Raw genomic sequence first — 24,865 nt, 5'->3', positions numbered from 1 at the left:
GTAAACAATGAGGGTCACTTTTCTTCTCTGTTTCGCCTTCGCTTTGGGCGCTGCAAAAGGTAAGACTCATCAACGAGTGATGATGCAACTTGAATTAAATATTTAATAAAAAGCGTTAGTTTCCAAACATATATTCTGATTCAATTAACAAAATCCTTGCTATAAAAGTGGTTTCTGAATCTTCTTCCGCAGCCAATCCGGTGACAGAGATGAAGCCGGGTGAGTCTCAACAAATCACGTAGTTACTTTTGTATTTTTTTGGAACTTAAAGTAGGTATATTGGCGAAGCTTGCTGCAGCATTAATGGAGCATGGTGTGTTAACTGATGTGTTGTCTGAAAGACTAATAGTCCATTTACACTCCATATAGTCAGATAAGTGGGTATGTGCTCATTTAGTCAGCCATGTTCACCTGCAAGATCAAAAAGGATGACAATGTTACTTCTGCTGAACATGCACAACTGTGACAAAACAATAAAAACAAGAGTAGATCAAAAGTAGTTCTAGTAAATTGCTGCAACAGAAATTGACCTCCCCTGAGAAATAACACTGACTGAACATCATTAACTATGTAACAACAATACAGGTCCAGTTTCAATTAAACTTTAGAAAAGTGTTGCATCTTTGTTTCTGAATCTTCTCCAACAGCAGATCTGGTGAAGGAGATGAGACCAGGTGAGACTCAACAACAAATGTTTATGTTTTATAGATTATCATCATAAATCGAAACAAAATTATTTTGAGGAACCTGGAACCAAACGTTAGACTAGAATATGTTTGTATACCAAACTTTTGGCCCTGCTGCTGTAAACAACGAAAGAGTAACTTGTCTAGTAACTTTTTTAACTTCATATAGTGTTCCAGCCAGGGATAACATTTTCATGAGAGGAAAGTATGTTTATTCAGTAATGAGAATTAACAGTAGAAAAATGACAATTCTATGACACAGCCAAAGTTACATGGTGCGCCTTTAAACTATCTAATTAAGTGAATCGGGAATTTTTTTGCCAAACATTGTTCTGTGATTCCATTTCAAAACTGATCAGGTCCGAATCGTCCGATGGCTGTTGGGAGTGTCCAGATGACTGAAATTGGGAAGAGAAGCTGTCCTTCCAACTGGCAAGGTTATGGATCGCGATGTTTCTTTCTCTTCTACGGCCCAATGGCGTGGGTGGACGCTGAGGTACAGTACACACCGGTCAAATCACCAATACTGTTTCATGTTTCATCCTTAAGTCACTTTGGCCTTACAACTCTAAAGCTTTTTTACTTGGTTTTCAATAGGATATAACAATGATTTACAAAAATAAGAGTGAGATTTATTTCAGCTCCAATTTTTATCGAAGATACTTCCTTTACAAGACCTACATGCACATCTTTGAATGTGAAAGGAAATGTCAAAATAATTCCTGTCATGTAAGGGATAATGTATTACGAACGGGTCACTTGTTAGAAATAAAGACCGACAGGCTGAAGCAGGAGCCCGACGCTCTTGTTCAGCTTGCCTTGAAGGTCACAGGATTGATTGACACAGGATTTTCCAAGTGCCATGTAATAAATTGCCATATTGTTCAACAGCTGTATTTCTCTGCTTTAACAGAAACATTGCTGGAATTACGGAGCAAACCTCGCTTCCATCCATGACCGAAAGGAGTTAATGTTCATCCAGGACTCTGTAATGAAGGGCATCGGAAATCAAGACGCCTGGATTGGGGTAAGTGATTAATCCCTCCATTTGTTTTACAGAACAGAGTGAGTGTGTTTTTACATTTGGTATTTCACGCCTTTGTCATTTCAGATCGTATTTATTAATGTAGACTTCAGAAATTTCACACAATGTTAGCCTACATGCCTTTTTTATTTATTTTTTTACAGGCATGTGATTGGTTATTGAGCAAGGGTTCAGCATTTGAGAACTGTGGCAAACCGGGCAAAGATGAGCTAGACAGCCAGAGGAAACCGAAAAAATGCCCTACGATGAGTCGCTCAAGTAGGCTACAGTTCCTAAAACAGCTGATACAAAAGGATCAACCATGTGTAGATTTGTCAATACAAATTGGAGAAGTGACTTTCCTCTCTTGATTTTCTGTTAGGTGACCAGACAATGGATCGGTACTGTGAGGAGATGCTTCCCTTCATCTGTGCAACGAAACCATGTGGACGGCTTGATTTTGTTGATGGCAAACAAGACCCCTTCCTCATGAGACTATAACTACGTTTTTTTGTTGTTTAATTACATCAAAATATTTCAAGGCAAGTAGGCCTATTATAAAGTTGCTGTTATCATATATTGGAAAGTGGTTTCAAAGCAAGTATTATAAAGTTGCTGTAATCATAACTAAGCGCTTTGAGTGCGAGTATATATTGGAAAATAAAAATGGTTTCCCCTAAAGAGTACTAAGAGTCTGGTTATTAACCATCTCAATTGCACATCATTCAGTGAAAACATGGGAACTATTGTACAAAGGAACCAAAGGATTTTAATATGTTATTTGTTTTCTCGGATGAAGAGAAATCAATTTTGAGAGGGGGTGCAACAAGCCAGTCAATTTTGGGCCGATTTACATTGAATTCCATTCATTTTCAGTAGGTTTAGGGTTGGGCTATAGGGTTGCTATCTCCCACAAGGAAAGTCTGACGTTCATGAAACTTACTCCACTTATTAACTTCAGGCATGCAATATACCCACCAAAGATTTGGGTTAGGTTTAAATTAACATAGGCTATATATAAAGTTGACACAACACCAGGCATTCACACACACACACACACACACACACACACACACGCACACGCACACGCGCACACGCACACACACACACACACACACACACACACACACTGTCTGATAGTGAACGGCCTGCAGACCCACTGGTTGTGTGTTAAAGTCAGAGATCGTGTGACTTCATCCGAGTATCAAACCCTTCGGTGGGTATATTAATATTACACTGAAGCTGCAGTTCCGCTCCGGGCCAGCTGGGGGCGGGGCTTGTGTTTTTGGCAGTTTTTCAAGTCGAACCAACTTCCGGTTCTTCTGACGTTCACAGAAAGACAACGACGAAACTAGCAAAGAAAGATACAAACCTCGAAGGTAAATCCGTCTCCAAAACTCACAAATGTTTCACCATTTAACGAAATGACAGGCTTTGATATATCCTAACCGCTCTTTGTACATGAGACGCCTCTCTTCTTACGCTGGTATATTTGATTTGCGTCTTTATAATGCGGTATTATTCACATGTAATGTTAGTTCAACGGCTAGCTAAGCTAACAACGTTAGCAAGGCGGCGCCGGTGTGTCAGGGCAGCTGGTGATCAGGGTAGCTGGTGGCGGTAGCTACGTAGATGCCTGATCAAAAACCCGTAAACGTCAAATGTTTAATATGTTCATGTTGGCCGTAAGAATCCAATCTACTCAATATCGGTTTACACTTCCATAGCCTTTGAGTGGAATATAGAATTTGAGGTAAGATTTGTGTCACAGTGTGCGTAACCAGCACGAAGCTTCGAGCCAGCTGTTGGCTGTGGTGGCCGATCACCAGTTGCCCTGACACGACCAGATTAGTTCGTGATAGCACATCAACAAATACCACCGATCGTATTTAATATGCATCACCTATGTTTCCCAGTCATCACTATACATTACTCGGAACCCGTCCAGATTGTATGACTCTCAGTTTGAAAATCGGAGGACAGTAAATTCAGAAAACTAACGCGTTGCGTGGTAGACTTTTCTTTTTTCTTTCGTAGGCTACTGAATACTTCCTACTGTGCGTATGGCATACTTTGGGTAGGCTATGTGACTGAAAACTGTTTTTATCATGATGTTTTAAAATAAACCGACAAATGAATGCGACATAGAGACCTAGTCCTGGTTCATGTGTTGGATTATCTGGTGGTGACAGGCTTGGGAGGATATGGAGCTAGACTGTCGATGCCTTGTCAGTTTTAAATTGTACATTTAACGCTATTATTCAGATTTAGGCCTAGGCATAGCCTACTTCAGAAGGATTGGTGAGTATTTGTCCATACGCTTTTAGTGAAATGTTGTTTGTGGTAAACTATTTGTGTGTAACCATTGAAGCGTGGAGGTGTGTGCTAGCTGGGGTTTACTGTGATATCAGTTTAACTTGTGAATGATCTGTACTACCGTGTTTCATACCGTTTTCATATCATCACTAATGTGTTTTTCAATACTCGGAGCCTATCGATGATGTGACTGATATCACATTACACTATTGTCAATGTATAAGGAAAACAGCAGCATTTTGCTATTGTAGCCTACGTAGGCTAGTTAGTCGAGGTGGACATAGAACTGCAATTCGCTCATTTGACATGAGTTTTTTTTTTATTATTATTATTTTTTTAAATGGTGATAATAACAAACTAGCACAGACGTTGTTCACCAAACTAGTGGCGTACTGATAAAATTCTGACACCGAGTATTCGAGGTAGATATGAGGTTGGTGGCTCGATTCTGACAGATACTAATTATTTTTCTTTTTTGGTTGGGGGCAAATGTAATCATCCAGATCAGGGCAACTGGTGACAGCAGACTCGATGCCCGCAAACGTGAAATGATTATGCCTACATATCCGATCTACTTAATATTTAGACTTCCATAGCCTACAGCTTGTTAGTGGAACAGTGTGAGGTAAGATTTATGTCACACATGTGCGTAACAGCACGAAGTTTGGAGTCAGTTGTTGGTTTTGGGGCAAATCGTGGCGATCAGATTAATTTGTGACAGCACATCGGCACGCACGGGATACTTTTCTTGTAATTATAATTTCGTACTGAATACGTCCTATTGTTCATGTTGTCTACTTTGGTTATGTGACTGAAATAAGCTTATCATGATGTTTTAAAAATAAACCGACAAATGAATGCGACATAGACGAACTATTCCTGGTTTATTTGTTGGGTTATCTGGTGATAGCTATAGGAGCGTGTAGGTGACTGTGTCGATGCCTTGTGAAAATAACGCAAACGTAAATAAGTTGATAGGCTGTGTGTGGTTGAATACAAGATGTTCTCGTCAGTTTTAAAAAGTTGGACATATATCGCTATATTCGGATATACTTGAGAAGGGTCTGGGATTATTCTTCCATTCAGCTTTTTAGTGAAATGTAGCCACGGGTAAGATATTTGTGTCACAAGTTAAGCGTGAAGTTGGCTGTGTTAGCTGTGGCTAAGTGTGATAGAACCAGTTTAATTTGTGATTACACTTAGAAAAACGTCTGAAATACGATGGTATTTCCATCATCACTACAATGTGTTATTCACTACTCGGAACCACAGTCATTGCTTAGAACCAATGTAGATTTTAGCCTACATGGTCAAATTCGAGTATGAAGATTGAATGATAGTAGGCTATTGTTACTTGCTGTAGTTTGGTCTGGCTTTGAGAGACTAGGTAAGTGTAGAAAACAAATGATGAGGGGCGTGCAGTCTTTCTTAAAAGGATGCTATTTTACACATTTGTGGGTTTTAATCATATGGTTTAAGGGGTTCGGAGAGCGATAGTTGAAGCGAGATATGGTGACAGTTAGGCATAGCCTACGACGCGACGGAGTGTTGATATTCTTTCTGTTTGCTTACTGACAGTAGTGCGCATTGAGGTGTGTATTTTTGTTTGAGGAGTAGCCTATATGTAATGACAGTGACAGTGTGGTTCATGTAGGCCTGTATCTGTTATTTTGCTTTGTTGTAGGCCTATTTATTAGTCTGTGTGAGTGAACAGGTGAGCGTAAACAGTGGTGCTAGTAGGAAATGATGTGCAGGAGATACTGTAGGTGAGCCAGGTAGAGGTAGGTGCAGAGAGAGGTGAAAGCATAAGACACAAGTCTAATATTTGAGTTTAATTCAGACGTTTTGCTGGACACTGTGGAGTGGATCTAGAGTGCTTGAGTTTCTGCGTGCAGTCTGTGGAAGTTCTACCACACTGGGAGTAGCCTACTGTTCTTTTACTGACACTATTTCTGCACTGCTTGTGTTCAATAAAATCTCGTTTTAATGATCATTGTTGTTGTCTTTTCTTTTGTGATGCTCGTCTCTACAGAGCTTGTATTGCATATTTGAACTTTGATTTGAAACACTGTATGTGAAAAGGGTAAATAATACATCATCATAAAACGTTGCCAGTTGATTACTTAGATTAAAAAAATAGATTTTATGCATTACAATTTTTACAGAAATGTTTGAATGGATATTCAACTTTGCTATAGGCCTTTATACATGCATTTTATAGGCTACATGTAGCCTATTTCCAGAATAAATGTATCATAAATCATACAACTAACAACATAAAGAATTATTCTGTAGGCCTAATAAACTCCAGAATAGTGCTAAGAATTTGAGGTGTACAAGTGAATGTTATCGAAAAAGAAAATAACTAGGCCTAATGTTGAGATAATGTCCGTCAAAGATGGGAGAAATATACAGATGCAAACAGACAAGGATTAGTCAAAGAAACACCTTGTAGCCTACATTTTGGACCGTTTATTTGTACTACACTATTCTGCAATTTGCTCATATTTGACAATTGTACTTTTATACTTCATTATTTGCCTATGGCAATACTAGCACCGTGCAACTACGTCCGACTTAGTGGCGCACCGTGTAAAATTCGGCCTGTGTAGTTTATTATGAATGAGTAGATGAGATCGCTGGTTCGACTCTGCCACGAATTAGTTTTCTTTCTCCCCGCGCAGAAGACAACAAATTGTATATGTACTTTGGGACCAAAGGTAATGATCCTACAAACGGTTTACAGCATCATGTTTTAAAATAAATCGATAAATGAATGCAAAGAGAGACCAGAGAGAGACGATGTTTTGAATAGGTTTATTTCCGGGTTTTTAGACAAGGGGTCCTAACTAGACACGCCTACGAAACATCTGCAAATGCCACCAGCTACCCTGATCACCAGTTGCCCTGACACACCGGTTACCGAGAGGCCTGTTTGGTGTGGCCGTTACCGACAGTTAAACCGGTTTAAAATCAATTATATTTAAAAACTACGTCAGTTTGGTTGATCATGTAGCAACAGAAATCCTACATTGTCAATCGTAAAAACCAGTACGCCATTGCTAGACCAGTTTGATGACTTAACGGTAAATGCTAATGTTAGTCGGGTTTCAACCATGGTTTTGACGTGATAGCTGGCATAAATAATTGGAATATATTTAAGATATAATCGCTGAGTGCTGACTCGCTGCTGTTTTATTTTGAAGGCGATCTTTTAAAAGTTTAAACTATCTCATGCAGCTGATCATTGCCACAAGTGTGTGTGTGTGTATATGTTTGTGTTTGTTTGTAAGCTAAAACAATTGTTTAATAGTTTAAAAAAGGTGTCCTATCTGTGGCGCAACAGTCTGTGTGCAATACCAGTATGTGTTTCTTAACTAAATATAAGGTAGAGTGATTCCAGTATGTTTTAGAGCACAATTATGGTTGTGATAATAATGGTGACCATCCCATCCAGTCCCTACCTAGATGTCGACATAGTATTGGCCAGTCATCAAGCGATGAGTATTAAACCCTTTTACCACACCCTGAATGTTCCTACTGCTGTGTGTTTTCCCCCCAGAGCTTGTAAGCCTGTCAATGTGAGCTAATAGGAGCTGCCATCTATCATTCTGGCCATTCATACAATTTAAAAATTCTTTGTTGTTGTTTGAATTGTCTCCGTCAGGGCCATGGCTCGCGGGCAGCAGAAGATTCAGTCCCAGCAGAAGAACGCCAAGAAGGCAGCGGACAAGAAGAAAGGCGCCGCGGCCGACCAGAAGACGGCAGCGAAGGCCGCGCTGGTCCACTCCTGCCCCGTGTGCCGGGTACGTAGAGTTATATGCTATCTATGGTACGTACAGTTAACTGTGGCTCAGTTGGTAGAGCGGGTCGGCTGATGATCAAAGGGTTGGAGGTTCGATCCCCGCCCTGCCACCTGTGTCATGGTTGTTGTGTCCTTGGGCAAGACACTTAACCTACCTTGCCTCGTGTGAATGTCGATAGTTAGCCTGCTATCGGTGTATGAATGTGTGTGTGAATGGTAACGTGGGAAAGGAAAACAGGTCTCCCTTGCAAAAGAGTCTTCGGTCTCAATGGGATTTACCTGTAGAAATAAAGGTTAAGAAAAATGGTACAGTTATATACTATCTATGGTAGAGTTATATACTATCTATGGTACAGTTATATACCGGTACTATCTCTATGGTACATACAGTTCATATACTTTCTATGGTGCGTAGAGCGCTCTGTCTGCACACGCTACTTCCACAGGGGTTATGAGAGAAACGGTTTACCTTCTCAAGTCAAGACAGACTTTATTGTCGATTCTGATACATGTAAGACAAGACATACATAAGAATCGAAATCCCCCCAGGAATGATAATTTGACACAATTTCTTAATTAATTTTTAAGTCCAGAAAATGTCAAGATATTGAAAATGTTAATTTTGCTGTGACCAACTGTCTTTAATAACCCAAAGATATACAGTTTACTATCATACATGACAAAGAAGAGCAGCAAATCCTCACATTAAAATGTTAATGGTTGACATTTTTTCTTAAAAAAACCCACTAATAAATAACCATGCCATGGGGGTGCCCTTAGCTCAGTTGGTAGAGCGTCCCCCCCATGGGCCTCGGCCAGCAGCGGACCTGGTTCGATTCCAGCCCGCGGTCGTTCTCTGCATGTCACTCCCCTCTCTGCCCCATTTCACCTCTGTCTCTACACTATCAATAAATCATAAAAATGCCAAAAAAAAAATTCTAGATTTTTACCTACATATATTGAAACTATAATTTTTTTTCTCTCATTTCTTCAGACGCAGATGCCCGACCCCAAGACTTTCAAACAGCACTTTGAGAGCAAACACCCAAAGTCCCCGATGCCGCCTGAGCTGGTGGACGTTGTGGCCTGAATAGAACCGACGACCGGACCGGGTGAGACCAACTGTAGTGACATGTTTCTCTCGTACTATGGCGTTAATGAAGCGTGTAGCAGCCAATGATGTTATATCATCCATGTTATACATATATAATATATAAGACCAACTGTACTGACTCTCGTGACATGCTTCTCTCACACTATGGCGTCACATTGAATCGTCAAAAAGTTATTACGTTATTGGTTCAGCAATTTTATATCGTTATTGTCAAGTTATTATTATTCCTGTCGCTTGTTTATTACATTAAAAATAAATGATTAAAATATTTGCATTTATAACGTTGTGACGTCAGTGTTCAATCAAAATGAGCTCATAGGCAGTTTTTTTAATTTCAAAAACTTTTTGGACGATAAACAACATAAAATATTTTCAAAATAAAACTTCACAGTTTGCTTACTGTTTGTCACTTATTATTTTTCAACTTGAACCTTGACACTAAACAACAACAAACTGTTTGTTACAGATACGCAACGACCACGGACTAAAGGTTGAACCATGGCGGGATGATGGCCAGGAACACTCGGTCCCGTCAGTATTCCTGGAGGAGGGGAGTGAGTGAATGAGTGAGTGTGTGAGAGAGTGAGGGAGTGAGTGTGTGGGTGAGTGAGTGAGTGAGAGTTTGAGAGAGTGTGTGTGTGTGAGTGCTGTGAACGTACATGTGTGTTTGTGTAAGAGAAAAAGCTGATGAGACCGGGGCAGAAGTACACCAGCACCCCAATTTTTATATTTATTATGTACGCCTACCCGGCTATTCCAAACGGGAAGGGGGGACCAGGACCAGCAAGACTGCTTTCCAGCACTGATCGAAATTATGACCATTGACTGGGAGAGAGGTGTTTTGGTTTGAAAAAGTTACAAATGGGAAGTGAAAATGGCAAATACTGTATGAATGTATAGCTAGCTAACAGCTGGTTGTACTTGGTTAAACAAGGTCCAGAGAATCAGATGAAACATTTAAAGGCCCCGACTAGCGATTACATCACTCATCCACATGGCAACACTCTTTGGTTAAAATTGGTTCAAATCAAAATCAACTCTTAATTGGTGGGTATGCACATGTTGTCACCACAGATAGCGGTCCATCATTTGCTTAAGATAAATTAATTTTTCAGTTTTCATGACCATTGGTCTCATAAAATGACTTAAAATCCGTTTTGTGTAATTTCAGAATTTTGTCTGTTGATGATAACATTCCGGATATTTGTCCAGCTCTGCCTCAAGATGTCCACACTCAATAACACAACTGTACCTCACGTTAACAACCACACACAAATCTCACCACCTTTTTTATCAAATTGTCTTTACTTTCCAGATACATTTTATGCAAACTGCTCATTTTACCCTCGTCCCTTCATCCCCAACATGCTCTTGGCAATAACATCTTCAGTGTCCCACTTCAGTTAACACAGGACAGGAATGTTGTTTTTTGAAAATCAAGCGCTAACGTTTCTTAGCTTAACGCACACAAAGCTCTGTGCTTTCAGCGGTTGGTCATTGTTTGAAGATATTGTATTTATCCCCTGGAGGACGGAGAGTTCACGTTCTTTGTTTCATAACTGCCTAAATGATTAATCCCTCTTTTCTTTTCTTTCGTTGGTTCTTCACATATTCACTAGCGGGCGAACTTCACACATTTGCTTTCAATTTCAATGTATTTTTTAGTTTTTACCCTTTTCAATAAATTGAATATTGTATTTAATGTGACTGGTCTTCTCCGCTGATTGATTCTGTGTCTAAATCACTGTGAAGTGTGTGTGTGTGTGTGTGTGTGTGTGTGTGTGTGTGTGTGTGTGTGTGTGTGTGTGTGTGTGTGTGTGTGTGTGTGTGTGTGTGTGTGTGTGTGTGTGTGTGTGTGTGTGTGTGTGTGTGTGTGTGTGTGTGTGTGTGTGTGTGTGTGTGTGTGTGTGTGTGTGTGTGTGTGTGAACACAGTACAGTTTTGTTTGAACAATCAACCAAAAGATATTACTGCACAGAAGACACAAATATCAGGCAATACTCACAAATGATGAACTTAAAATGGGTAATTGATTATATTTTGTATTTTTCCTTGAGAAAAAACGACCATTAGTCAAGAAAAGGTAAATATTATTTTATTAATTCAATACAATTTGACATTTTCTCTTCATACACACTTTGTGTTGCAACAACAGTACTGCTGCTATTTCATTTCTAGTTATATAAAAAAATCAATAGTGTCATGTGCTGCCATCAAATATCAGTTGCCGTGTAACCCTGTCTGAAATCTGAATTTGTAAAATATTGCTGTTAAGAGCGGTATAAAATGATCGCAAATAAGTTATTTTACACACAAAAGTGGGTAAAACATTTCAATTCAAAGGTATAAAGGAACAGAGTAATGTTCATCGCATGTACGCTGAATTACCTTCAGTCAACAATTTGGACATTGACGAACACAAGTAAATGCTGTCGTTGAAAAAAATGTAATCATGAAAATAAATGTTTAAAGTGGCGACATGGAACTTTCAGTTTGTGTTAATTCTTGCGCCCCCTTTGGACAGAAGCGGTAGTGTTTTTACTACGCCAGCTGTAGCTCCTGGGTGAGCCGCGTATACCCATGACATGATGGTCTAGTTTGCTGTTACATGTCATTTATGATCATCAGGAAAAATTAGACTGTCTTAGAAATAATTAAAAGTTCCTTGTGGCACCTTTTAAAGTGGTGATTTGAATTTGGAAAATGTTGTTGAAGACATTTACTCACTGAAACACATCATCACCGACATGTTAGATTATATTTCTGGTTCTTTTGATGTCCGACCCGTTTGCCAATGTCAAGGTTCTTTCTGAGTTTATATCTGCTGTGGATTCATTCATATAATTCAGGCCTCTGTCTGTCTGTCTGTCTGTCTGTCTGTGTGTCTGTGTGTCTGTCTGTCTGTCTGTCTGTCTCTCATAGACAGCCGCAGGTCTTAACCACCATGTTTCTGTGTTTCTTCAGGATAACGTTGTTGTTGTCATCGTAGAACAGGACGGAGATGGGGCTGAGCTTGGTTGGGGCGCAGCACGCTTTAGGAACCTCGTCCGGCTTCAGGAGGTGCACCTGACACGGGACAGAGAGACAGACAGTTACCCTGCGTTCCAAATCACATACTTTTTCTTTGTAATACATACATACTAAAGTACAGAAGAGAAAAAAAATCAGATAATCTTTTCATTATGTTGAGAAATGTCAAGAATAAAGACAAATACTGCAAAATGCTATTAGAGTTAGTGGGGCATCTGTGTATTTTCAGCATACTACAATTGACGTGCATTTATTCCTAAATCTCTTTCTGGCATACTTAATAGTGGGAAGTATGGGTATTGGAACTCAGTGGTAGTGTTGGGGAAGATACAGGACAGAGAGACAGTTACCAAGACATTATTTGACTAAATATTGACTATCAGTTGCGAGTCATTCGGATTGGTCATGTAGGCGATATAAGCTTGATGTAGATTTCAAAAGGTTAAACCTCTTATTTAATCTTTCACATGATTTAAATTGTTATAATACTGGGGATGAGCTATTGTTGGTAGTTACGAAGGAAGAAAATATATTTGGCATCTGTTTGTTGTCTTCTCTTGATTATTGTCATCATACATCAGATCCTAAATAACTTTTTTTTTTTTTTTTTTTTTTAAGATATTTTTTGGGCATTTTTATGCTTTATTTGATAGTGCAGAGAGACAGAGGTGAAATGGGAGTGACATGCAGAGAACGACCGCGGGCGGGAATCGAACCCGGGTCTGCTGCTGGGCCCGGCCCGGGAGGGGGACGCCTTACCAACTGAGCTAAAAGGCGCCCCCAGATCCTAAATAACCTTTTGACAGAGAATTACAAATCACATACTCGTTCTTTTTACTACGCTACATACTAAAGTACAGAAGAGTTTTAGGGCCACAGGAGAGAAAATGTCGAGAAATGTCAAGAATAAATGCTATTGGAGTCAGTGGGGCATCTGTGTATTTTCAGCATACTACAATTGACGTGCATGTATTGGGACATCCTAAATCTCTTTCTGGCTTACTAAATAGAAGAGAAGTATGGGTATTCGAACTAAGCGCTAGTGTTGGGGAAGATACTTTAAAATCACGGCTTTGCAAACTACCAATGACTTCACACTGGAACAACTGGAACTACAGCAAAGCTACCGTAATGATAAATCTAGTTTCCTAACTTGTATTTTCATATAAACAGACTAGTATTCATCTGACATTAATTTCAAATGAACACTAGTCTGTTTACACGAACATACAAGTTAATTAACCAAGTTAGACTAAATGAACCTTTTTGAGTTGACCAAAGCTACTTAGAGGAAGTAGTTCAAACTAATTTGTAAAAAAAGATCAAATTGACAATGAGCATGTGATAGACAGAAAGGTTCCAGCAACAACAACACATTTGGGCTCGTCAATGTGGGTTCGGTTAGGGAAGCAATGGTAACAGTTAAACAAAAATGTATTCCATTTATTTCCCAATTTTTTTTGGAGTTTGTAGTTCTAGTGTGCGTGTGTGTGTGTGTGTATGTGTGTGTGAGAGAGAGACAGACAGACAGACAGAGAGAGAGAGTGTGTGTGTGTGTGTGAGTGAGTGTGTGTGTGTGTGTCTGTGTGTGTGTGTGTGTGTGTGTGAGAGAGAGAGAGAGAGTGTGTGTGTGAGTGAGTGTGTGTGTGTGTCTGTGTGTGTGTGTGTGAGAGAGAGAGAGAGAGAGAGAGAGTGAGTGTGTGTGTGTGTGTGTGTGTGTGTGTGTGTGTGTGAGAGAGACAGAGAGAGAGAGAGAGTGTGTGTGTGTGTGTGAGTGTGTGTGTGTGTGTGTGTGTGTGTGTGTGTGTGTGTGAGAGAGACAGAGAGTGTGTGTGTGTGCGTGCGTGCAAGTGTGTGTGTGTGTGTGCTGACCACTTGTTGGATGAGTGCGTGGTTGGTGGCGTTCATACAGGAGCCCAGGGGATAGAAACATTCTCCGTCGCAGTAATAAGCTGAATATCCAGTCGGGGCCAAAACCCAATCCTGACGAGAAACACAAAGAGACAAGAAATATCCACTGTTACTATGACGCATGGCTTCTTCCTGTCAATTAAATAATTGACTTAGAAATATTGATGTTGGTTAATAAAGCACCAAATCAAATCTGAAGACTTTTCTGTTTCCCTTTTAACCTGTATCTATCTATCTATCTATCTATCTATCTATCTATCTATCTATCTATCTATCTATCTATCTATCTATCTATCTATCTATCTATCTATCTATCTATCTATCTATCTATCTATCTATCTATCTATCTATCTATCTATCTATCTATGAAGCAAGAAACGTCTGTCTGTGACTCGCATATCTCCCTGACAGTAAGTCAGATCGGCCTGAGCTTCCGGATATGGCTTGCGCACGGCACGAAGGTGTGTGTGCATCCTTGATTGATTATGAAGTTTTGGACCAAATATGTAGAAGTTATCATATTTAATATCATGCTGGCGGCGAATATATGCGCACACTGAAGGCCACAGTAACGACGGGCATGAAGTAGTCTCCAGCTAAACCCCGCCTCCCTCTGGTTTGATTGGCTGCTGCGACCAAAAGCTTGAAATGAGTGACGAGTGGGACACACAGCAGACCTGCTTCCTACGGGCACTGCACTAGTTTTTATACATTTTTTATTCTCTTTGGCTATTTCTCTACCTGTATTTGTTCTTTGTTTTTACTACCTCTTAAATGACGTACAATCTTGATGTATGTCATGCCCCTGTAAAGCACTTTGAATGACCTTGTGTCTGAATTGGGCTGAATAATTGTGGTAGACTTGCCTTGCCTTACTATGACATCTGGCAGGATCTGTTTAGTGTCAAGCCCCGAGGAACTTTCAATTTGTGTTCATTCTTGCACCCACTCTGGATAAAAGCAGTAGTGTTTTTACTACGCCAGCTGTAGTTCCTTGGTGAGCATACCCATGACAAAGGCAATTAAGAAAAAAGTATTCTTTGCACTGATGGTCTCGTTTGCTATAACATGTCATTTACGATTATCAGAGGAAAAATTTCATAAAATATATCACCTTCCATCCCAGGTCACTGAAGCTGACGTAGAGTTCGTGCTTTTTACAGGGCGCTCCTCCGTTGTTGACAGGACTCCGATCTGAACATAAAAAACACAATAAGTTAAATGTGTGTGTGTGTGTGTGTGTGTGTGTGTGTGTGTGTGTGTGTGTGTGTGTGTGTGTGTGTGTGTGTGTGTGTGTGTGTGTGTGTGTTATGTTGCAACCTTTCTCTGTAAAGCCTGGGAGAGAAGAAGAAGTATGTTGTTCAGAGACCCAGCTGTACAATATTCTGTATTTTGATTGTAATGTAGTATGTGATGGTGTCCTATAAACCCATGAGGGTTGGGCACTTTGAGTGCAGGACACAAAAACCAAAATAAAAATGAAATGAAATGAAATGTGTGTGTGTGTGTGTGTGTGTGTGTGTGTGTGTGTGTGTGTGTGTGTGTGTGTGTGTCACTGAAGATATCAACAACATGAAACAAAAGATCCATCCGAAAAAAGATTTGAACCATTAACTAACTATTTCTGTATCATAATTGTTATGGTAAATTGAAGAATAAACAGCCTAGGCTCTGTAAACGGGCATGAACAGTAACTAGCTACTGTGGCGACTTTGACAACAAGCATTCTCCAGAATCTCTGACTCCCCAATTTAAAAAGCAATAACCCTCACTGTGTATGCTGGGCACAGGCAGGTCGTATTTGGGTTTCTTCTTGCGGGGATGGGGTTTGACGGCTCTAGGGGGCCGACATGGCACCTGGCTCTCCCTGAAGAAGGTCACCATGAAGGGCTGTTTGGAGCGCGGGCCACGGCGCCCCACCAGCCCGATCCAGCCCGCAGACAGGGAGCGGTCTGGGGCGGGACAGGGGGAGAGGAACACACAGTAAGACATGTTACAAGCAATACTACAATATGATTCTCTGTTGTTTTGTCCATTACGTATGTTTGCTACTATATGTCTGAATTTCCTTCGGGATCAATAAAGTATTGATCTATCTATCTATCTATCTATCTATCTATCTATCTATCTATCTATCTATCTATCTATCTATCTATCTATCTATCTATCTATCTATCCATCCATCCATCCATCCATCCATCCATCCATCCATCCATCCATCTATCCCATCACAATCCAGTCGTATAGTTGTCTGCAGCAGTAGAATGTCAATAAACATCAGTCAGTCTTGGCTGCAGTTCACTCACCCTCCTCTGTCTCCACGTAGAGACGGATGCCCAGGTTGCTACGGGGATGGAGCAGCCAATGGTTGGAGGCCGAGGTGACGTCGAAGGCCAGCCAGCCCTCCTGCCCCGCGGGCACCGACTGCATGTCCAACAGCCCCAGCTCTGGTTCTCTGAGGACACACACACACACACACACACACACACACACACACACACACACACACACACACACACACACACACACACACACACACACACACACACACACAATGAGCAAAACAACTCCTTATCTTAGATCATAAATGGACTCCACTTATATAGTGCTAAAAAAAAATATGTAGATTTTTTTTTTTTTTTTTTTTACAATAGTTGTATTTCAACTTTATTCTCGACATTAAAAGGTTCTACGAGGAACTTTCAAATATTTCTTTCGTCTGATAATCATGAATGAAAAGAACTAAAATGCTACCTGTGTCTGTTCTCTCTCTGTATCTCGTAGACAGAGATGTGCAGTGTGCGGTTGGCCCGCTGTCCCATGGTTAAGGTCTTATAGATCCTGAACTCTGCAGCGGTGACCGTCTCGCCCTGAGGGAGGGGCGTCAGGTCGAAACGAAACTCCTTCCAGTATGGACGGGGCTGCAGCAGGTCTCGCTCCTGCTCCACTGTGTACACACACACACACACACACACACACACACACACACACACACACACACACACACACACACACACACACACACACACACACAGGGACCCATTAAAATCTATTAGACAAATATGGTAAATATACAGCGAAAACATCTGTTGTAGTTTTCAAATATAACTCATTGTAGATGTGTCCCTTGTCATTTGTTACTCCTTTTATCTTTCAGATGTCCACCAAAGAGTGATTTCACCTCTAAAGGTTCAGTGAGGACTTTTTACATTGTCATAGTGTGGTACTTTTACTTAAAAGGTTCTCCGAGGAACTTTCCGTTTTAGTTTATTCTTGTCAGTGTTGTTACTGCGCCAGCTGTTGTTCCTGGGTGACAAAGGCATTAAGAAAAACTACATAAAAATAGCATCCTTTGCACTGATGGTCTCTTTCGCTGTTACATGTCATTTGTGATCATCAGAGGGTTTAGGGTTGGGCTAGGGTTGCTATCTCCCAAAGTCTGACGCTCATGAAACTTACTCCACTTATTAACATCAGTCATGCAAATATACCCACCAAAGGATTTGATTCTCTGATTTAGACTTATAATGCCCCCCCCCCCCAAAGTTGAAGCGAAACCTACGCCCTTGCACACACACACACACACACACACACACACACACACATACACACACACACACACTTTACAGTAATTAGAGACACTTAGTGCCCTGAACCACAGCAGCTGCTCAGCACACACACCACTAATTGCAGGCCTGCCCCGTATTTTTAGAGTCGCTCCCTCCACTGCAGTATTTTCATCTCGATTCGGACCGTTTGCCTTTTGCTTTTTTTTTTCCAGAGTCAGTGGGGCCTTTAATTCTAACCAGCTGCGTCTTCCCCGTACACGGGCGCAGGGACACACGGCGATGCCAGTTTGAATCTAACTTACATGAACTTAACACACTGATTAGATTGGTCATAGTGATGGAAGATTAAGGCGAGACACTGCAGACAAAATGTGTTTTTTTTCAAGCACTGGTCAGTTTTAGATTTTGGGATATTTTGCTTCGATGAGGTCTTTTTTCATACTGGTATAAATAAAAGGTTCGAAAAGTACATTAAGGTGTTTGTTTTACTAAACCCTGTCTGTTTGCCTGTGTATAATTCTTCATTCTTTAACGGCCATTATCTCAACACCAGTTTTTTTTTTTCCAATACTCTGAATCAAGGAAAGACTGCACTTTCCATAATGATTCTTAGGATTATTCTGAAGGTAAAAAGTAGAAAACTCAAATCCAAAATCCGTTCTAAAATAACTTTGGATCCTCATATGTTGTAAAAATGAAATAAAGATTTAAAACTATGACTTCAAATATATATATATTTTTTTTATATAATACAACAAATAAATAGTTTTAATAAGTCATGAACTGGCAAAGTTAAATAATGATATCTATAAGTTACACATTTGACCCTATCCACCATGAAAACACATATATTGTTATACACGTATAACAAGTAGGAAAACTACAATATATGTTGAATTATCACATATATGTAAACACACGTTCAGCCTGTAGTCATTACGTTCTTCTCATTTCCAGCCTTAGGTCCGTGTGAGGTCTTCAACTTTTATTTTGGAAGATTTTTTACGAGGTTGAAAGTTTTCCTCAACAAAATAAAAGCCTTGAAACATTGGCGTGCTTCGTTTATATACAGTATATGGTTGTAGGTCACCATTAAAGTTATGCGTCACTTTATCATCATCTTTGTTTACACGATCATGGCGCTGCTTAGGGTGAAATGCTGTGTTGTGTTTTTGCAGTGTTGACTGATACATTTCAGGGTGCATATTCTTCTCCTAAACAAAAACTTGAATTTGGAAAAGAAGGAATCCTAAATCAAACAGACACACCCACACTCTCTCTCTCTCTTTCTCTCTCACACACACACACATTCACACGTACGCGTGGACACACAAGCAGACACAATGTGTTAATTTGATGTGAGTTTACTAGAGAGAGGAGACAGTGTTTCCCACGATTAGCAGGGCAGAGCTGCAGGAAGGAAGTTATTCAGGAGGATGTTTAATTCTCATGTCCTGACCGATAGGCATCAGACCGGCTACTGTGCGGGTTGGACGGACACACACACACACACACACACACACACACACACACACACACACACACACACACACACACACACACACACACACACACACACACACACACACACACACACACACACACACACACACACACACACACACACACACACACACACACACACACACACACACACACACCTGTATTTCTTGTGTGTTTAGTAAAGAAATAAAAATGTATTTTCATCATAAGTCCATTCCTCCATCATAAGTCAATGCTCATTTTGAGGTATAAAATGCCCCAAATGCAAATATTTTAAGTTAACTTTCATGGACAAAAGAAAATGGGAGATCCACAGCAAGCCAATCCATATTTGGGCTATTTACATTGAATTCCATTCATTTCCTCTAGGGTTAGGGTCAGGGTTAGGGTCGCTATCTCCCAAATGGAAAGTCTTATATCGATGAAACTTACCCCACCTATTAGCATCAGCCCTACAACTGATCAGTGCAAAGAATGTTATTTTTATATAGTTTTTCTTAATGCCTTTGTCATGGGTACGCTCACCCAGGAACTACAGCTGACTAGAGTAACTGTAAATCCATCTCCTTTTTATGATTGTTTTTGGCATTTTTAAACCTTATTAGAAAGTTTGGAGAGACAGAGAAGAAATGGGGCAGAGAGGGGAATGACATGCAGAGAACGACCACGGGCCGGATTCTAACCCGTGGTCTGCTGTGAAGAGGACTGAGCCTCTTTTTGGGAGGTGCTTTAACCACTACACCACGATGACGAGTGCCCCCTCATCTTCAAGCTTTAAAAGAGATTGTGAAACTACCCCATCACTTAATTTAAGCATCACTGAAATGACCTGAATATGGGCCTTGACTTTACAGAATGAAACATTAATGAGACACTCTAAACTTTTGTGATTACTTAGCGAATGTTGTGAGGCCTACTTCATACTAACACCATCTTTCCCTGTCCCTCTCTCTCTCTCTAACATGGGACCACAGATCTCTCTCTCTCTCTCTCTCTAACATGGGACCACAGATCTCCTCACAGCTGGCAGGATGTCGCGGGCACGGCCCAGTTTGTCTGGCGGACGCAGGAATGCCGCTGAGTTTAAAATGGAAACGGAGCGATACAGTTCAGCCACACGCACATTGGTCTTAATCCTCTCTGTGGGGTGAATGAACGTTCGAGGAGAGGGAGAGAGAATCTATAACGGTAGCAGTGACATCTCGCTGGCAGTGTCGTCAAGTCTTTTATATGTTACTAGTCTGTGGTCCATATGCACAAAGTAAATTAATCTAATTTAAAGTTTATATTTTGTAAATGGTAAATGGACTTGACTTATATAGCGCTTTCTAGCCGATTTTCTCAGCCCCAAAGCGCTTTACATATCTTACCACATTCACCCATTCATACACACACTCATACACCCATTCACTTATACACCGATGGTAGAAGCTGCCATGCAAGGCGCTCTCTGAACCATCGGGAGCAATTTGGGGTTCAGTGTCTTGCTCAGGGACACTTCGACATGTGGCGGGGAGACGGGGGATCGAACCTCCGACCCTGCACTCCAGAGGCGATCTCCCTACCCACTTCGCCACCGCCGCCCACAGACATGTAGACAAACAAGAGGTTGATAGAAAGCCACTAAGATAATAAAAAAGGATTTCTATTAATTATTAAAGGAACATTTTAGGAAATGCACTTATTTTCTTTACTAGTTTAGGGATTAGAGGAGAACATTGCTACCATATCACTCTCAGGACTTTCTGTTATTCTGTTGCGATTTTGGAACGCAGGGCCAGGCTGTGTTCGGAAAGCCATAACTGATCTTTGAGTAGACAGTATGCAGTATACAGATGGTGAGTATGTAGGATGTAGGACACTAGTATGGCTTTCTGAACACAGCCCCAGTGTTCCACCACCGGAAGTGTAAACTACATCACTTCCTGTTCACCTCAGCATTCCTTCCTGGTTCAAAACATCACCCAGGTATTGACCAATGACCATGGACCTATAATAAGAGGTATTGACCTTTGTTATTCACTACTACGCCTTCTTCTGTGAACTACCCTATCAGTGTTGAAATGTCGAGTAAAGAAACACTAAGTTTATTCTTCTTCCTGCTCCTTTTTTGTGAAATAATTTGAACATAATTTATTTGTATTTTTATGCTTTTCATTTTGTTTTGTTATTTTGATATGTCTGAAATCAATTGAATCAGTCAATCAAACCCCTCACCCAGGTTCACGAAGCTCATGACAGTGTCGGCCTCGCTGACCACGGTGCCTAGCGGCGGACTGTGTGAGCTGACGGTTGGTGGCACTGCGGCATGGTGGACCTGAGCTCCAAACCGTCCCATCCCGCCCGGGCCCGTTAGGATGATGTCGTTGCCCTCCTCCTCCCCGTCCACAGCCATGGAGTGGTACAGGTCCAGCATGAAGAGGGGCGCAGAGGATGGGGGCCGCAGAGGGGGGTGGGGTCTGGGTCGTCCCGGTAACCCCAGAATGGACAGAATCTCCTTCTGCATTTCTTTCTTCTCGCGTCCGCTGAGTCGCCTGAAGCTGGAGTGGACCACGGCCTCGGCCTGCTGGCTCCACACCGACAGACACAGCAGCAGCAGGACGGCCACTAACAGCAGAGCCCGGGGGGGGCGACAGGTGGATACGGGCTGGTGCTGCTGCTGGAAAACGCCACTCTTACCGTTATTGTTACAGTTGATACTTTTGCTCAAGTGCTGCTGCCGTTTGGTCTGACCACAGACGCATGAGAAGAGACTGTTGGAGACTTCCAAGGCCATGCTGAATGTCTTTTACTCTTCTTCCAGTCCGGATAAAAAAAAAATGTTATCTCAATGATTATCAGCTCCACAGGTTTCCAGACTTGACAACCCCACAGTGTTTCTTTACAGGAGTCACCGCAGACGAATGTGCTGCTGCTTCGTGCCTGATGTGTTTAGACGAAATCTGTCTTGTGTATATAAACCGCCTAAAAGTGCCTCTGTTTATCTCTGCCTCCCTCCCTTTTTCTACCTTCTCTAATCTTGAAGAAAAAGAAAAAAAAAAATAACCTCCTCCTCAAAATCCAAATGGCTCGCTCACTTCTCAGTCGTGCAGCAGTAGAAACAGAGATAATAGCGAGGGCATAATTACAAGCTCACAATGTGTTTTGAATATAGACACACGCCGATGCCCCAGTCAGTCCATCGGTCCATTCGCTTTGATGTGGTCGAAACTCTGGAGCGAGACGGGAGGCCAATCTTCCAGTGATACGCAGTCCAGGTGCCCGCAGAGAAGTTTAAGATCTTTGTTTGTCACAAAATTCTCCTGGAAAGACCCAAAGTTCACACCTGCTCTGAGTCAGCGTAGAAGCAGATTCCTCATGAGAATCGTCTGCTATGGGAGCCACACACGGCTGGAAGCTCTTATCCACTTCATTCCCTCGAAACTCCAAGCACTTATTCATCCATCGCGGGCCGTGTCCCACCCACACATCTCTGGGGGGCGATTCCAGATGTCTTTCTTAATCCAATTTATAAAAACGGTAACTCCAGGAAATTGTTTCCTGATTGTAATCCTTCAGAGAGAGAGAGAGAGAAAGAAAGAGAGAGAAAGGGAGAGAGAGAGGGTCAGTCAGTCAGTGTTAAGTTGTAGCAGCAGCTCTTGAACACACACACTCTAGTTGGGAGTGTGTGTGTGTGTGAGCATCTAAAGGCAGAGCAGTGCAGCAGTGTGTGTGTGTGTGTCTCCCAGTGAGTGTATGAAGTGAAGAGAGTGTTACAGTTGTTCTTAACCAGGAGGGAGTTTCCCTATAAACCTACGCCCTCTCTCGACCTCTTTCAAGTCTTTAAAACTTCTTACATCTCATCCTCCCATTGGTCTGTTTGGGAGACCTCAAATCTCTCTTTCTCTCTCTCTATGCCTCCCTCTCTCTCTTTCCTTCCCTCTCTCTCTCTCCCTCCTTCCCTCCCTGCCTCTCTCTCCCTCCCTCTCTCCTTCCCTCTCTCCCTCCCTGCCTCTCTCCCTCCCTCTCTCTCTCTTTCCTTCCCTCCCTCTCTCTCTCTTTCCTTCCCTCTCTCTCTCTCCCTCTTACCTCCTCCACCCAACTATCTTTTCATCTTCTCATGACTGCTTCCTTTCATAGCGATTTCAGCGAAGGACGTCAATGTGCTTAGCTGCTTTAAAGGTGCACTATGTAACTTTGGGTGTTTTAGAGAAATTAACATTTTCTAATATATATATTCTAATAATTGAATAAACAAACTTTCCTCACAGGAAAAATGGATCCCTGGAACACTGTTTGAAGTTAGAAAGCTTCCTGAAAAAGTTACTGTTTCACTGTTGTTGTTGTTTACAGCAGCAGGGCCCACAGTTTGGTTCCAGGTTCATCAAAATAATTTAGTTTTGATTCATGATGATAGGATTATTCAATACTAAAGCCTGATTTATACTTGTGCGGTACCGCGTGCGCAGAGCCTCCGCGGAGCCGCAGAGAGCCTGTGCGGTGGCCTCAGACCCCGCCGCGTACCAACTGAAAATTGTGACTACGCGCCAGATGCCGCAGACGCCGCAGAGGTTTGGTTGGGCATCAAAGCAACAAGGAGGGATTTCAACAGCACAGTAGCTCTTCCTCATTGTCATCAAACTCAAAATCTTCCAGTTTTCATTTGTTTAGCAACGGATTTCGCCGATAACATCAAAAGTGCAGTGTGCAATCTGCGACACGGGCGAAACTACTACCAACGGTTCATGAGAACGTTCGGTGTCCGCAGAGAACGCAGAGGCGCAAAGCCGCACAAGTATAAATCAGGCCTAAGAATAACATGAAGAGAAAATATGTTTGGTAAACTACCTACCGGCTCTGCATATGTAAACAAATCCCCCTCCTCTGAAAATGCATAGTGCGCCTTTAAAAGCTCTCTGGGATACAAAGGTGATAGACAAATACAATAAGTCATTGATGTATTCAGGTATACATTTCTTTTTCATTTTCTATTTTACTAAAAGCGTATATTTCAAAACTTTTATTTCGAAGACGCACTTAAAGATTGAGATCTCCTTAAAACATTACCAACTCAAACTATTATTTGTTGATAAACGTAATGACTTGTCTGATAACCTTTTTGTCAGGTTCAGGGCACCATACCCACTGGAACATTTTCTATATTCCTTTGCCAACTTTAAACAGCTGAAAACTTTGCCAAATGTTTTACTCCAAAGTAAGTCTGTCTTTTAAACAAAATGAAACAACACTTCTTCTGACTCTGAAGTGGCAGCTTTTCTATAACACCGTTTCCCGCTTAGCCGTTCATTAGTTTACCTAGTTTGCCCCTGCAACGATCCCTAATGCAAACACACTGGCTGCTGCGTGTGTGTGCGCGTGTGTGTGTGCGTGGTTGTGCGTGTGTGCGTGAGAGAGAGAGGGCGATGGAGAGAGAGAGAGAGATTGAACCAAAGGGACTCGGAGGGGAAGAAATGACTCAAATATAGTAGCGTGGTTCAGTCCTGTGCCAGCGCGTGTTTGTGTACGCTGCTCTTCAAAGCGGGCGGGAACTCGCGGTCACTTTGAAAAGCATGAATAACACTGACCAAACCGAACTGACCCAACGCGGTGCATTCTGTCCTGGCCGAAAGGGCGAGTCCCGAATGCCAGGAATTAACGCTCTGCCCAACTCTGTTTTTCTTTCCTCTTTCCGCTCATCTGAAAGTTTTAAAAGTTTTTTTCACTGTTTGGAGAAGAGAGATAATGGCGAGAGAGGAGTGGGAGTGAGCTGAGGAATGAAGGGGCGCAGAGTGCCCGTAAAACCATATAAACCCCCCCCCCCCCCCCCCCCCCCCCACACACACACACACACACACACCGCAAATTAAAAATTAGATTCCAGAGAGACAGACGTGGTGGAACAGAGCGCGAAGTGTCATCAAGAGAGAAG

The 24,865-nt window shown here is 41.6% G+C and overlaps 2 protein-coding genes across 2 annotated transcripts; one reads left to right on the top strand and one right to left on the bottom strand.

Annotated features, from left to right (window-relative positions):
* The first annotated feature begins 3,042 nt into the window (after nucleotides 1–3,042).
* LOC307264519 (zinc finger protein 706) lies at nucleotides 3,043–10,647 on the top strand. The gene is made up of 4 exons (XM_080045935.1): nucleotides 3,043–3,089; nucleotides 7,694–7,832; nucleotides 8,826–8,943; nucleotides 9,412–10,647. The coding sequence occupies exons 2-3, from the start codon at nucleotides 7,698–7,700 to the stop codon at nucleotides 8,919–8,921; spliced, it is 231 nt and encodes a 76-aa protein (XP_079902061.1). The 5' UTR covers nucleotides 3,043–3,089; nucleotides 7,694–7,697; the 3' UTR covers nucleotides 8,922–8,943; nucleotides 9,412–10,647.
* Nucleotides 10,648–11,058: 411 nt separating this feature from the next.
* bmp8a (bone morphogenetic protein 8a) lies at nucleotides 11,059–22,667 on the bottom strand. The gene is made up of 7 exons (XM_080045236.1): nucleotides 21,175–22,667; nucleotides 16,640–16,832; nucleotides 16,192–16,340; nucleotides 15,658–15,837; nucleotides 15,000–15,079; nucleotides 13,847–13,957; nucleotides 11,059–12,010 (listed from the first exon to the last, which is right to left on the bottom strand). The coding sequence occupies exons 1-7, from the start codon at nucleotides 21,731–21,733 to the stop codon at nucleotides 11,861–11,863; spliced, it is 1,422 nt and encodes a 473-aa protein (XP_079901362.1). The 5' UTR covers nucleotides 21,734–22,667; the 3' UTR covers nucleotides 11,059–11,860.
* Nucleotides 22,668–24,865: the final 2,198 nt, after the last annotated feature.

This window comes from Ammodytes marinus (assembly GCF_949987685.1).
Source record: "Ammodytes marinus genome assembly, chromosome: 17".
Taxonomy (NCBI): Eukaryota; Metazoa; Chordata; class Actinopteri; order Uranoscopiformes; family Ammodytidae; genus Ammodytes; species Ammodytes marinus.
The sequence above is the reverse complement of the archived record's forward strand: the minus strand, read 5'-3'. Positions and strand labels throughout refer to the sequence as shown.